Genomic DNA, 15,315 nt, shown 5'->3' with positions numbered 1-15,315 from the left:
GTAAGTCCTCATAGCAAGCACTGAGATAGAAAAGGACCCAGTAGGAGGGAAAACGCACTGCCTCTAAGTCACTAGAACACAGGGGGTGTCTTCCAAAGGAGCCTATCCATGTTAGTGTATCTGCACAAGAGACAAGAACACCTGCTGGATCTGTTCACAAGGGGGGGAAGGTTGAGCAGCTGCGAAATCCACGACTTTGTTCTCTAGCTCCTATAAGGACTGATCTTACGGCCAAAACAGGACCTAAAATGTCGTTTCAGCTCCACAGATGAAAAATGAGATCTCTAATCAGGAGATACCTGCATTTAACTGCTAAAAGAATAAAATATAGTATTCATAACATAATTAAACGTTAATGAAATGCCCACTGAATAAGTCGACCACTGTGCTACCTTTAGCCAGAAGTACTGAACATAAACAGGAGAGAAAATGTCCCAGTCGCTGGTCAGAAAACATGTTTCTTATAGGTTTTATTTGTTTGGTCTGTGTGTGTGTGTGTGTGTGTGTGTGTGTGTGTGTGTGTGTGTGTACACACTCACATGTGTATTTGTGTGTGTGTCTATGTGTGTATGTGCGAAAACAAAATATAGTAATTTTTTGAATCTAAGATAAAATCTCTTGAATAAACTAGTCAACATAAATGTATTCTTTAAAGTACAGCAGCAGCATCATAAAAATTACAGTCCCCTGAAAACCAGACAGAGTGGTGCACACCTGTAATCCCACCACCCAGGAATCACAGGCAGGGAGAGAAGAGGTTCCAGGTTTCTTAGGTTATACAACCAGTTAGAGGCCAGCCTGGGCTACACAAAACCTGTCTCATTCCCAAAGATACAATCTCCATTTACTGTTTGCCTGGGTTAATCATCTTCTTTGCCACCCATTGTAGTCTCCTGTTTTAAATCTGGCATGGAATGTTGAAGAGTCATACCATCTCAGGCACAATGTTGTTCGAGATGCAGAATCACACATAAAGCCTTGGTTGGCATCAATGTTCAGTTATATAGCCCACTTGAATGTGAGCTAGGAAAACCAGACTTCAGAATTCCTCTAGCGAATCCCAGGGGTCTTCTGAATCAGTACGTGCTCCGGATGGTCAGGACAGGCTTCGGGTCTCTCCTCGCTTTGATGATCATTATGACCCAAGCCCACAGAAAAACATGTCTTTTCATCCTCAGACGTGGTTGATTGCAGACAAGAATACGATGAGAAAAGTCATGTTCCCACATATGTAAACTGCCAGCACCACCTTCTTAAAAACATGGCCCTGGAATAGAAACTGAGATTTAGCAAAAATCAGCGGATTAACGTTCGTGTTGATAAACAAGAGAAGAGACTCTCACCTCTGCCTCGGCAACAGTTAGTGACTGAAGGATCTGAATTCTGTCGTTGTCCAGTATCTCAACTGTCAAGAACGATGTACGTTTATAAGAAGGGTGACATGCAAGTAAACTTATCCCAAAAACAAGATAAAGCCTGAGGCCTAGAACACCCCAATTTTGTAGGATATAGATTTGGTCATTACATGCTACTAAATGTTGCAAACTTTCTGAACCTTGGGTGTGTGTGTGTGTGTGTGTGTGTGTGTGTGTGTGTGTGTGTGTGCATATGTGGGTGGCTGTGTAATGTGTGCATTTGCACAAGGACACCTGGGGAGTCTCTGTCTTAGTTCCTTCAAGCAGGGTCTCTCCCTGAACTTGGAGCTGGGCTGGCAGCCAGAAACTCCCAGCAAGCCTCCTGTATCGGCTTCCACAGAGCAGAGGTACTAACATGTACCTACACCTGGCTCTTTGTGTGGGTGCTGGAGATTTGAACTCAGATTCTAGGGCTTGTGCTACCTGCATCATCTCTCCAGGTCACAGTAGGACTTCCAAGCAGGTTACCTTTTCTAGAGAGCCGGTAAGCATGTATCTCCAGAATGACCTCAGCCCCAATGTGCCAGACCACAAACCCCATCATTGCATAGGTCTTCTGTGGACTGGGAAGATTCAGTCCTGGTAAATCCATCCCTAGGAACATTGCTGCCACTGTGTAGAAAAAAAAAAAAGCTCAAATATAGTGCCCAGTAAAAATAATAGCTGTGTAATTACATCAAAAAATACATTAAATAGCCGGGCAGTGGTTCACACCTTTAATCCCAGCTCTAGGGAGACAGAGGTGGGGGATCTCTGAGTTCAAGGCCAGCCTCATCTACAAAGTGAGTTTCAGGACAGCCAAGGATAAACAGAGAAACCCTGTATCAAAAATCAAATATATTTATGTATGTAGGTATACATATGTATGTATATTTATATATGCATATATACATACATATATCTACATATAAATATATATTTAATATAGACTTATGTGTATAATATATAAGTATATATACATATATAAATATACATGTGTATATACATGTGTGTGTACATAGTCATATATAAGTATATATTTAACATTTAATGTATATGTTAAACATTTACAAAAGAATAATCTTTAGGGCTAAGAGTATTTGGTCTTTATTGTAAAATTTCAAAAGAGAAGAGAAGACACTGATCTTTCAATTGCTAAGAAACACTCACACACTAAAGATGTGGCTCAGGGGCAAAGTACTGGGTTCAATACCAAACACGGATAATAACAAAGGTACCTGACTACCTTTCCAGAAATTCAAGTCTGGAACAAAAAAAAAGGGGGGGGGGAGCTATGAAAAAATGGCTGCTAACCTCACCACTGGCCCCGCAGGTTAGTCCCCCAAGCAGCAGAAATGTACAGGCGACAGGTGCTTCCCTAGGGATGCAGTACAAAATGTACCTGGTGCAGGCTTATATATCCAGCTGTTTGGGAGGCTGAAGCAGGGGGATCATAAGTTCAAGGACTGTGTGAGCTACAGAGTAAGGTCAAGGCTAGACTTGACAAACTGGTGAGACCCAGCCTCAAAATAAAAACTATAAAAAGGCCTGGGGACAGAGCTGGGCAGCAGTGTGCTCACCGCCATCTGTGAGGCCCCAGGTGCAATCCCCAGTACTGAAAAGAAAAGAAAGTGTCAGGTAAAGAATGTGACAGCCTTCTGGAACCACTGGCCCTGCGTGTGCAAACAGCAGGGAACCCGCCCAGGGTTAGATAGAGGCTTTGCACCCAGCTGGGCACCCATCCCAGGATTGCCTGCCCTGTGTGAGCCTGTGATCCTTATCATAACCTAATTCATTTGCAAAGGCAAATGTGAGAAAATGAGGAGTGGGCGGGAAGGTGGGGGGGGCTGGGGCAGTTATAAAGTCTTTAAAAAAGAAAAAAAACTTTAAGCTTAAATAATGACTTAAATAGTTACTTGTAGAAATTACTTTCTGGATTTCAATGTTTCAGGCTGATTTCTTCTCAACAACCAATTTCCCCAACTAGTAATGCATCTAAAAATCACTTAAGCCAAATTACAACCTGCCGCATAAGTAGCCGGCAAGTTACATGTGAGGAAGCGACACCGCAGCCCCTTACCTGCTATTATTCTAGCTGCTGTCCCCACGCTCCAGTGAGTCCAATTAAACACCCGCCTCCTACCAAAACAAAGAACCAGGCTGTAGTCTTTAAGGAGGTGGAGTAATCATAGATCCCCTATCTCAAACCTGTAAATGTAAATACAGTCAACTGCTGTATTCTACAAGATGCAGGGTCTCTACCTAGAGGAACAATCAGTGACTATCTAACGAGCCACACCAAGGGTGTTTAGATTCATGATCTAACCATACCTCGGGTCATGTAAAGATGGTCTGAAGGCTGCCAACAGAGGCTGAAGGACAGCTAAGGTCATCACTGTACAGCCGAGGTAGGGATGGTAGCCTGCATGCTAAACAAAGAGCATCGTTAAAATACTCTTCCCTGTCGATTTAAATCAATTTTAAAACCATGTACACTGCTGATAAAGGTAAGGAAGGATGGTAAGAGCCAGAGGAACAGGAAGTCTGCTGTGAGGTTATGTGTTCTAGACATGACACAGAAACTATGCCACAGTATACTGCGGCTGCCTAAGTACGACTTAGACAACATCGATAGCACGTTAACACAGATGGGGGAAATGTCATAAAGTCCCATCCCTAGACAAAGAACTACAGGCAAATATGTTTGCTGAGAGAGAAAAATTAGCCTCTCCTGGGGATGAGCTCCCTAAATGGTTATCTGATACCAAGTATCAACCCTAAAGTCACACATACACAAGTAATGCTGAAGAACACAGCAGGGGATGTTTATTTTTGTCTGTAGTATGTGGTGTGTGTTGGGTGTGGGGGAGGGGAAAGAAGGGGAAGAGAATAATAATCACAAAAAAAAAAAAAAAAAGAAACTCATTTTTTAGAGTGAAGGAAAACCCAGAGTTGGAGGGAGGAGACATGTGAAGAAATGAAGAGAAGAAAGGGAAGAAGGGGGAAGTGGTGTAAGTATAACTAATTTAATAATGGCATATATAAGGCACTTCGCACAACTGGTTATATAGTAGATATGCAATTTCTATTAGCTTAATGATAACCATAAGAGATTTAACTAATTGTGTTTCTTAGACATCACACTTGGGCTGGCGAGATGGCACAGCAGTTAGGTGTGTTTACTGCTCTTCCAGAGGAACCCAGTTCAGTTCCTACATCAGGCAGCTCACAACCATATGTTTGCCCCGGGGGGTGAGTTACATAGATCCTCACACATACAGATACACACCATTAAAAGGACAATAACAACATCTTAGACATCATACTTTTCAACATATTCTCAACATTCTATAAGGAAGACATACTAAAGGAATGGATAACATGTAACGTAGCCTAAAAATACATTCAGTACCAAGTAATCTGTGTTCATAGCCTCCATTCCTAATCCCCAGCCAGGTGAGGTCATCAGATGACTCAAAAAGTGGGGGGGGGGGGAAATACACAGAAATGTCTCATTATCCACCTATGACATGAATAAGATAGCAATCTGCTTTGACATCAAAACAGATATACAGGTAAACATCCATTTGAAGGCATACTTACCCGACTCCAGCCTCCTCGGTACACAAAAGGCAAAACAAAAGCAATGCATGTGAGCACAGAGGTAGCGACCATGAGCATCCGATGCACCTGCAAGAGGAGACGGCAAGGTGAGAAGACACCCAAAGACAGGCGCTGTCACTGTGGGGCAATCGTGGGGGGGTCGCTGAAGGTACACATTCAACTTACACTGCAGCAGTAAAGGTAAAAGGCCATAGAGCATTAAGCTAAAAACTCCGAGCTGCCACCTCATCAAAAGGACTCGCAACAGCAGGAACGCATACCTCACACACGAAGCATGCTTACTTGCTGAGGCCTTCTCTTCCTTCCTAAGGCAGGCATTTAGTGTCAATCATGCAGAGTGCTGTACCATGGGCAGAGGGACAGCAAGGAAACTAAAGACACTGCATCCTGCAGGGCTTGTGGTATAATCAAAGAAAGCAAATGAAAACTATATTGGAACATATAATTCTTTGTGGGAAAATCAGGAGAGTAGTATTAAGAGTGAAAATGGGCACTATTGCGAATTAGACAACTGGTGTAAGTCAAAAATCATTCCAGGAACAAGTTATCCTGTACAGTAGAGAGTTTCTGTGAATGTGTGGATGTCACTGTAAGATTATATACACTCATGAACACTGTATGTTTAAGAACATAAGAAGGATGGACAAGATGGTTTCACAAACCTGGTGATGTGAATTCCATTCCTAGTAGGGTCTGTATCCTCTCAGCAGCAGGAATGGCTACCTCATACACAAAGCCCACTTGTAACGAGAGCATCAATTCCACAAAAGTGTCCTCCGACCTTCCCAAGCTCATCACCTCTCTCTCCCTCCCTCCCTCTCTCCCTCTCCCTCCCTCTCTCTCCCTCTCTCTCTCTCTCTCTCTCTCTCTCTCTCTCTCTCTCTCTCACACACACACACACACACATACACACACACACACACACGCACACCATGACTGTGCGTGCACACTTGTGCCCATGTACACACATAAACACGCAAATAAACAAATAATTTTAATAGTTAAAGGCAATAGAAGAGTTGAAGTGATAAAGGGCGTGGTCTTCCAGCTGCAAAAACTGTGGAGCAGACCAGAAGAGGGAACAAGGAGGCATGAGAAAGCTCACAGACAGGGACAGACAGACACAGACATAGCAAGAAAGAGAATAAGGGTAGAGGGATGACTTCACAAGAGTACTTGCAGAGGACCCAGGTTCAATTCCCAGCACCCACATAATGGCTCACAGCTGTCTATAACCCCAGTTCTAAGGGATCCAGGGCCTTTTCTGGCCCCTTCAGGCACACATATGCAGACTTACATGTAAGCAAAACACCCATACAAAAAACAATTGTTACCTTTATTTATCCTAACCTAGAAGAGAAATGAAGTAAGATAAGAGAAACCTCAAAAACTGGAGTCCTCCAGTTTCCCTAGATCCAAGTGTTTGCACTCATGTGGCACAGACTCACTGATGGCTCAGTACACATGCAAATATCCATATCTATAGCCCACAAAGATAAGGTTGCTCCCCCTTCCTGTGAAACATTCTTGTTGAGCCTTACTGTGTTCCACAGGACCCTGTCCTCCCATCCACAGGAAGGCTGAGTGGAAAAGAGCTCTTCCAGTTTCTCCCACACACAATCCTGACTGTTAAACAGGAGAGTCCAGAGCTCATGGCACACCAAGCAGAGGTGGACTCGAACCACCATCTTTCTTCTGTTATCCACACCCCACTTGGCGAGTGCATCTTTCCCGGCTTCTCACACTACAAACCTCAGGGTAAGGAAGGATCATTTGGCCCTGACACATTCCCCAGCTCAGCCTACTCCTGGAAAAGCCACACTTTCATAAGTAATCTTGCATCAGCTCTCAGTTGGTCAGGAGACTAAGGGGAGAGGGGATGTAGGGCCTACAGTAGCTGTAATTGAGAAAAGAAAAAGAGAAGCACACGTGGCCAGCAAGATGACTTAGCAGCTAAATGAATTTGCTGGGAACCAAGGCGACCTGAGCAGTTTGATCCTAAAAACCACATGGTAGAAGAAAACTGACTCCCAAAAGCCCTCTGACTTCTATACAAATGCTACACACATACACATGCACACACACACACACACACACACACACACACACACACACACACACACACACACACTGAGCAAATAATGTAAAAATCAAAAGCAGAAAAACATTATATTGAGTGAATAAAACAGAAATGGCTTTCAGCCGTTTGGTCACCTACCTGAAACCAGGCTGCTTCCCCCAGGAAGAAAGCTTTTGACCAGACAGATCTGAAGAACCGGGCAACCAGGACTCCTATGCTAACTGTGGTCATCCATGCCACAAACATTAAGGCACCTACGGGAGGGAGAGACGCAGTGATTCATGTCGCATGGTAGAAAGCTGCTACATCCACGGCCAAGGCAAGTGATCAGAAAACAGCCAGCAAAGGACATTAAGGTGATAGAAATATTAAAGAAACATATAAAAATCCACTACATAGCATGGATCATAATATACGACCACTGTTGTTTCTAGTAACCAGCAAAGGCATAGCCCCTAGCAGGTACCAGGTACCAGGCACTTCAAATGCTTTACATGTATTATGGTCTTTGCCATAGTCTTGTGGGTCTTTATTACTCTTCCCATCTGAACGAATGCGGAAACAAAGGCACGGAGCTCAACTACTGCAACTACATTCTTAACCATGACCACATCTATGTTCCTAACCGTGACCACAGCATCTGTGTTCCTAACCATGACCAAAGCATCTGTGTTCCTAACCATGACCACAGCATCTGTGTTCCTAACCGTGACCACAGCATCTGTGTTCCTAACCATGACTAGAGTATCTGTATTCCTAACCATGAACACAGCATCTGTGTTCCTAACCATGACTAGAGTATCTGTGTTCCTAACCGTGACCACAGCATCTGTGTTCCTAACCATTCTTCTAACAGTCCGTCTGCAGCTTTCTTCTCCGATAATCTTACTCCAAACAGCAAACAGAAGACAAAAAGACATGTAATTCCAAACCAAACTCCTGCCCAATGAGAGGAATGGCAGGACCAGTGTCTAGCTGAAGACAGGAAAGCGGCTTTCAAGGCTAACTGTGACGGAAATCACGGGAAGCCACCACCTTGGAAGTGGCAGGAGAGTGTAAAGAGAAATGGTCAGAAAATCCCCAAAAGTAACAGTACAGTTCACAGCATGTTTTCCTATTTTTTTTTTCTTTTTTTAAGATTTCTTTATTTATGTATGTATATGAGGACACTGTAGCTGTTTCCAGTCTGACCAGAAGAGGGCATCGGATTACATTACAGATGGTTGGGAGCCACCATGTGGTTGCTGGGATTTGAACTCAGGATCTTTGGAAGAGCAGCCAGTGCTCTTAACCACTAAACCATCTCTCCAGCCCACTCCTACCTTTTCAACAAGCCAGGGTGTTTTGCAATTGGGATCAACTTTTATTGGTAGACCCAAAGCATACGAGAGCCTTCTGTCCCAGCAACTACGCTCCCACCTTGGTGACACTCCTGACCCACTACCTATAACCTAACACCAGCACCAACTACATCCTATTCCCAAATACTGACACATCATCGGGCTCCAAAGGGTGAAACGGCGTTTGTCATCTCAACTACCATTACAACTGAACAACCAAAACCACAGACCACTTCTTAATTAGCATTTATTAATAAAAAACAAAAATGAAGAATTTATAAAAGTTAAATTAATAATCCACTAACACACAACCCTAGCGGGTGCTAGGTATAACTAAAACAATGCCTTAACTAGAGAGGGATGGATTTAAATTTTCCACTGTTGGTTTAATACCACTGAATTTAATTTCTTCTCCCCTTTTAATAAAAACCAGCAAACATTCAGATAGGCGATCTATCTGAAAATGTTAATAAGTAACTGTAAGAATAACAAAGTTTGCTGAGTGATGCCTTCCTTATCCAGTTGCTCATTGGTTAGCTTGTTCCACAAAATATAACAACGTTGCTCTGTTAACTTACCATGAGCCTTCAAAAGGGGCGAAGAGCGGGACCCTCCTACATTCTGTGGAGTGCCTGTCACGTCATATTTTTCGTATGTGATCAAAGGTTGCTGAGAGTGCTTAAAGATTCGGCCTGAGAGGTAGACACAGAAAGAAAATAGATCACCGTAATGAAAATAACCAAAGAAGAATAGTTGGCATTCATGTGTAAATGCAACGTAGCGATATACATGAGAACACGTAGCCTTGCTGAAAATTAAAGAAATAATGTAGCCGACTGCAGAATAAATCAAAACAAGGGCTGGGGTCAGAAGCATTACAGTGCCAAGAAATGGTGTGTGCTATTAGCAGGTTAAACAGCATCAAAACACTGGCCGATGATGAGTCCCTGAAAACACCCCTGTGGTTCTCAGACACTGACAGGTATAGTCTAAAGCTACAAGCCTTTAACCGTGCCTACATTCTAAAATCCTAGGATATGCTAGCGCATCCTGAGCCTGGGAAGAAAATAGGCAGACAACTATGAAAGGCATTTCGATGATACATGATTTGGCAGATGGTCGTCAGGTCAGGCTGGGTTTGAGTGACAAATCAGAATGTTGAATAACAGTGACATAAAGAAAGGCCTGGAGAGTTGGCTCAGTGGTGAGGATCTGGGAATCTGACACTCATTTCTAAACCTCTCAGGGTTCCAGGCACAATTATGTTGAATGGCATACATGCAGGCAAAGCCTATACATATAAAATGATTTTTTTTTAATCTAGCAGGTGAGGGTTGGGGGTGCATGCCTTTAATCCCAGCATTCTGCAGATAGATCTCTCAGTTCAAGGCCAGACTGGTCTACTGAATGAGTTCTAGGAGAGCCAAGGCTACAGTATGTTCAAAAGCCATAACCAAAGAGAGAGAGGGAAGGAAGGAGGAGAAAATGAGAAAAACCATTCATTATCTTTTTAGTCCTTTTTTCTTTCTTTCTTGTTGTTGTTTAGGGTTTTGTTTTTGGTTTTGTTTTTTGTTTTTTTGAGATAGCATCTCACTATGTAGCCAACTGTAGACAAGGCTGGCCTTGAACTCACAGAAATCCACCTACCTCTGCTTCTTTTGTGCTGAGGTTAAAGGCATCTGCCTTCATGTCTGCTCTTATTTTTGTCTTTCATTACTATTTGTGGTACATAAAATTAAGTCAGGAAAATATAGGATTACTCCATGTGTATGAATATATATGTGTATGTGTTCACTCTACAGGTAGAATAACTTTTAAATCCTGGCATCTGGGAGCTGGAGAGATGGCTCAGCTGGTAAGAGCACTGACTGCTCTTCCAGAGGTTCTGAGTTCAAATCCCAGCAACCATATGGTGGCTCACAACCATCTGTAATGGGATCTGATGCCCTCTTCTGGTATCTCAGTGAGTTCATGTCTGCATTAGCCCTACTGTGTCTAAGGACACTGTCTCCTTGGAGTCATTCACCTCCTCTGGCTCTTACATCTTTTTACCTCTTCCTCTGCATAAGGATTTTGGGCCAAAAGAATATGCCCAAGAATATTCATAGCTGCATTTCTATGCTGCTTAAAATAAAAATATAAACTAGATGCCCATCACTACGATAGAATAAATAACAGAACATACAAGCATATTTTTAGAAAACTATGCAAGTACAAAAATAGTTAAGAAACTTGATATAATAGATACATAATTTTTTGTTGTAAATAAATGATGGGTATTAGGCAATAGACTATATCACAGTAATGTCAACAGGACTAGGCTTGTGAGATGTCTCAGCAGGTAAAGGTGATATGCTGATATGATGGAGGAGAGAACAGACTTAGCATAGTTGTCCTCTGACCTCCACGAGAGCATCACAGACTGTGCATAACAGCATGCACGTGCACACACTGATAATACCTGAATTAACTATATGTTTAATAGTCTAACTTTTAAAACTTTATGAAGGATACAGGTTATACTCTCTGTATAACAAAATGAAAAAATAAAAAGAGGGAAACTGGTCAAGACAGACACAACACTATTTTTTAAGCTGTTGGTTTAAATAGGAAACTAAAACTAAAAGCACAAGTCTTCTTAGAGATGGTAACAATAAAGACACTTCAAAACATTGGGATGCAAGCAAAGTATAGACAAAATATCGAAGAGATCATTTAACGTGTGGTTTAGTTAAGACAACAAGATGTAACTGTGCTGGTTAGTCCTTATCAACTTAATACAAACTAAAGTCACCTGTAGAGAAGGAAACTCAATGGAGGAAGTGCCACCACATGATTGGCCTTTGGACATATCTTTATGGGTCTTTTTTTTTTTTTTTTTTGATTAATGATTGATGTGGTAGGACCCAGCCCACTGTGGGCAGTGCTACCTCTAGGCAGGTAGCCCTGGGGTATGTAAGCAGCTGAGCAAGGCAGAGGAAGCAAGCCAGTAAGAAGTGTTCCTCCACAGTCTTTGCTTCAGTTCCTGTCTCACACACAAACCTACGTTGGCTCCTCTTGATGAGAGACAGTAACTTGTTAAACACAACCTTTCACCCTGTTTCAGAACAGTCAGGGCTATATGGTGAGACTCTGTCTCAAAACAAAACAAAAGAAAAAACTAAGACTGCTCATTCAGAGTCCTACAGTATACTGGGATCACATGGTTTCCACTTCACTTAAGAAGATGCAAGACAGAGGCAAAGTTACAGCTTTGAATCTGCCGCCAGGGCTGTCACTCTGTCTCCTCCCCGCCTCCTGCAGAAGCTTGCGTCTAAGGAGCCCAGATCCAGATTGCCCCCTTCTAGCTGGTATTCCTTGAACAATCCAAAGTCATTGTTCCTAGGAACTCAGAAAAGCCCAAAGGCATATGTACTTCTTACAAAGGCACTTATGGTTCTGGTCCAAATATAAAGCAGGGGCCATTGAAATGACAAGCAAAGCTTTGTGATGGGTTGACATTCTGTGTACTGTTCAGAGAACCAAAGGCAGAAACGTAACATGAAATCAAAGAGAACCCCTCTCACCCCCTTAAAATGAGCAACTGTGTGGTATCTGCAAAGGCGAAGGGAAAGGAAGCGAAGACACAACACCATGCAAAGGCAGATTTAACCCGAGCACTCACCATCGTGAGCTGCGCCTGCTGCCAAGAATATGTAGTAGCTTCCATTCAGCACGAATCTGTTCTTATCCTTGGGAAGGGTGATGTTTCTTCTGAATGAACACTGTATGACACCATCTGCCAGCCTCCAGGCCATAGCCTCGAGAGTCCCCTACAAACAGACATACAACAGGACTTCACTACTTCCCAAAGAGTTGCTAAGTATCAGACAGGCATGCTCAAAGCCCTGACCTGTTCCATTTCCTTTCTCCGAGGTTGGAGGAGCATGTTTAAATTGCAGGGCTCTCCCTTCAAAGAGTACCAAGATATCATCATCATCATCATCATCATCATTATAATCATCATCATCATCATCATCAATACTCCAGTTTGTTTTTCTCTTTATGCCACTTGGCAAGCATTTTTTTTTCTACTCTGAGCCAGAACTTCACAGTTCCTCTTGCCCAGGTTAGAAAATCTAGCATGTTAACCCCAACTGGTCACCCGCCCTGTATCTAGGGAGGAACCCCAGGAAAGCTAGGTACACGGTGGCATCACTAAAGGAAGCCACTGCTCTGTCAAACTTCATTCACTGTGACATTAAGGAAGAGCCATGGCTCCTTCGCAGCACATGTGCTTACCAATTAAGCTATAAAAAAAAAAAAAAAAAAAAAAAAAAAAGCACCGAATAAACTTTTGGAAAGAGGCGAATGCTCTGAGCACGTCAATGAGCCAGAAAATGCTTTTTTTTCTTTTTGTAAGATGGGACTTAAGTGATGGTTAAGTGATGTAAGCAAGAATGAATTGTTTCCAAGCAGAGACCTTTGTCCTGTGCTTCCTGAGCCCAGAATGTTTCTTGGCAATCGTTCTGAAAAGATTGCTGCTTCTGGGGCCCTTGCCTGGGCTGGGCTAGCTGCAGGGCTGCAGGCTCCTATACACAAGCACATCTGTGGCAGGGGCACAGCAGGAAGGCGGACCAGCCAGACAGGTTCTCAGGATGTTCCCACTTACCCTGGAGTCCATCACAGGATACCTTCTCCCCGTCAAGTGGGAAGGCTGTATATGCACCGCCTGGTCCTCACGAATACACAGGTAAGCATCATCGTCGCCCTGAAAAAAACGAGTGCATTGTTTCAAGGAGTCCCTAACCAAATAGCATTTGGCCCTTTAAAACATAACTGACTCACCAGTGCATGACCTTTGAAGTCTAGAGACATTTGCTTATTTGTTGGTGTGAAAGAAAAAAAATAATAATCTTAGCTAGTCGTGGTGGTACACACCTTTAACCCTGGCACCCAGGAGGCAGAATTAAGCAGAGCTGGAGGTCTCTGTGAGCCCGAAACCTGCTGACATAGCTACAGAGGAAGACCCTATCCCAAAAATAAAGAGCAGGGAGTGCACTTGCCTTCGGTCCCTGCACTAGGGAAGATCTATGTGTGCCTGTTCTACATATCACTTCCAGGCCACTGACACACTGGAGGGGCTGCACAGTTCGGCCGCAGAGCCCTGGCCTGGCATGCAGAAGGTGCTAGATTCCTTTTCCCACACACGGATGCCACCGTTAGCACATCCATGCATGTGCAGCCAGACATTTGCATCTGTGTCTAGCCCTTCCTTTTCAGAGAGGAAAATACATTTTGTTACCTTTTGGGGTTTTTTTTCCCCACTTAACTGGGAGACAGACTCATACTCTGGCAATTGCCCAATACAGAGCAGCAGTATTTGATAGCCTAGCAAGATGTACACATTACAATACCATATATTCACACTCACTAATACATGTAGGACGTGTATTTCAGTTATTACCCTTTAGATTGACTATGAAGACAGCCACAACTCCAAAGTACATTGCAGCAACAGCGCAAATGAAAATGTCCACCTGAGATCACTGTCCATATCCCATTAAGCCAACCAGGCCCTTTAGTTACTAATCCCTTTTGTATTCTTTATTAATTATTTTTATATACATGCCTGTACACTTACGAATGTGTACGTGTGTGCACATGCATACAACCTGCTCAATGTTACTTGTATGTAGTATGTATGTTCTCAGGGCTGACCGTCTGATATTGGATAACCAATCCGTTTTGCACTACTCCTTGCCCCTCCCATGTTAGCACGTTCACTTGTGCCATCCTTGTTCAGGTTAGGCTTAGACAGCTATGCTGCTGAGACTTTGCGGGTGCAGCTAACATTTCTCAAAAATAATCTCATGGCAAGCGCCCTGTTCTTCTGGCTCTTACAGTCTTTCCATCCCCACTTCTGCCATGATCCCTTAGGTGCAGGGCTTGGGTTGGAGATTTATCAGCTGGGAGTAGTAACCACAAATAAAGAAAAGGAGGCCATGAATGTGAAGGAGAACAGGGAAGGGGAGGGAACACATGGTAAGGTTTGAAAAAAAGAAAGGAAAAGTGGAAAAGATGCAATAAAATTTTTTTTTAATTTACAAGATGGGACGGAGGCAACAAAGTGGATCAGTGGTACAGCACCTGACACCTGTTGTCAAGCCTGATCACCTAAATTTGTCCACATGGTGGAAAAAAAGAAAAACACAGTATCCACAGGAAAAAACAGATATGGCAATGTATGCCTGTAATCCAGTGCTGGGGAGGATAAGACAGGAGGAGTCCAGTCTAGATGAACCAATGAGAGCATCAGATTTAGTGAGAGACCTTGTCTCAAAACATAAGGTAGAGGTTGAGCAGTGGTTGCACCACCTTTAATTCCAGCACTCAGGGGGCAAACGGATCTCTGTGTTCGAGGCCAGCCTGGTCTACAGAGTAAGTTCCAGGATACAGTGAAACCATGTCTCAAAGAAAACAAAAACAAAAAAAATTATATATGAGGCATAAGGTAGGTAGCAGTAGAAGACACAAAGCTTCAACCTCAGGCCTCCAAATGCACCCTCAAATGTGTGCATATACCAAAACAAAATAACAATAATGATAATAATGATACAGTCCAAATGGTTGACTTAAAGGCAAACTATTTAGCACTACAGTACTAACTGTAACAGAGAGGCATCCTGTTCAGAGAAGGCAACACAGGAGAAAAAAGGGGCAGACAGTTCAGTCCTCGCTCTCCTAAATGAAGAGTAAGAGAAAGTGCTTTACAGAAATCCATGTCTGAAGCATGGATGATACTGTACAGGTCATGCAAAAGGGAGATTATGGAGACAGGAAGACTAGGGAAAGCTTCTGGAGCAACACAAGAACTGGTAGAGGTACAAGCCATGTC

General features: G+C 43.0%; 1 protein-coding gene across 1 annotated transcript in view; it reads right to left on the bottom strand.

Moving 5' to 3' along the window:
- Positions 1-661: 661 nt before the first annotated feature.
- The window catches only part of FRRS1 (ferric chelate reductase 1), a 39,495-nt gene continuing 24,841 nt past the window's right edge, over positions 662-15,315 (bottom strand). Inside the window, exons 8-17 of the mRNA XM_080916214.1 lie at positions 13,090-13,188; positions 12,103-12,250; positions 9,017-9,130; positions 7,237-7,352; positions 4,998-5,084; positions 3,726-3,823; positions 3,475-3,533; positions 1,884-2,027; positions 1,344-1,405; positions 662-1,267 (exon numbers count right to left, since the gene is read on the bottom strand). Of these exons, the coding sequence (XP_080772340.1) occupies positions 1,175-1,267; positions 1,344-1,405; positions 1,884-2,027; positions 3,475-3,533; positions 3,726-3,823; positions 4,998-5,084; positions 7,237-7,352; positions 9,017-9,130; positions 12,103-12,250; positions 13,090-13,188 (1,020 nt within the window). The 3' untranslated portion in view covers positions 662-1,174. The remainder of the gene's footprint in view (positions 1,268-1,343; positions 1,406-1,883; positions 2,028-3,474; positions 3,534-3,725; positions 3,824-4,997; positions 5,085-7,236; positions 7,353-9,016; positions 9,131-12,102; positions 12,251-13,089; positions 13,189-15,315) is intronic.

This window comes from Micromys minutus (assembly GCF_963924665.1).
Source record: "Micromys minutus genome assembly, chromosome: 4".
Taxonomy (NCBI): domain Eukaryota; kingdom Metazoa; phylum Chordata; class Mammalia; order Rodentia; family Muridae; genus Micromys; species Micromys minutus.
This window is presented reverse-complemented; position numbering and strand designations above follow the sequence as displayed.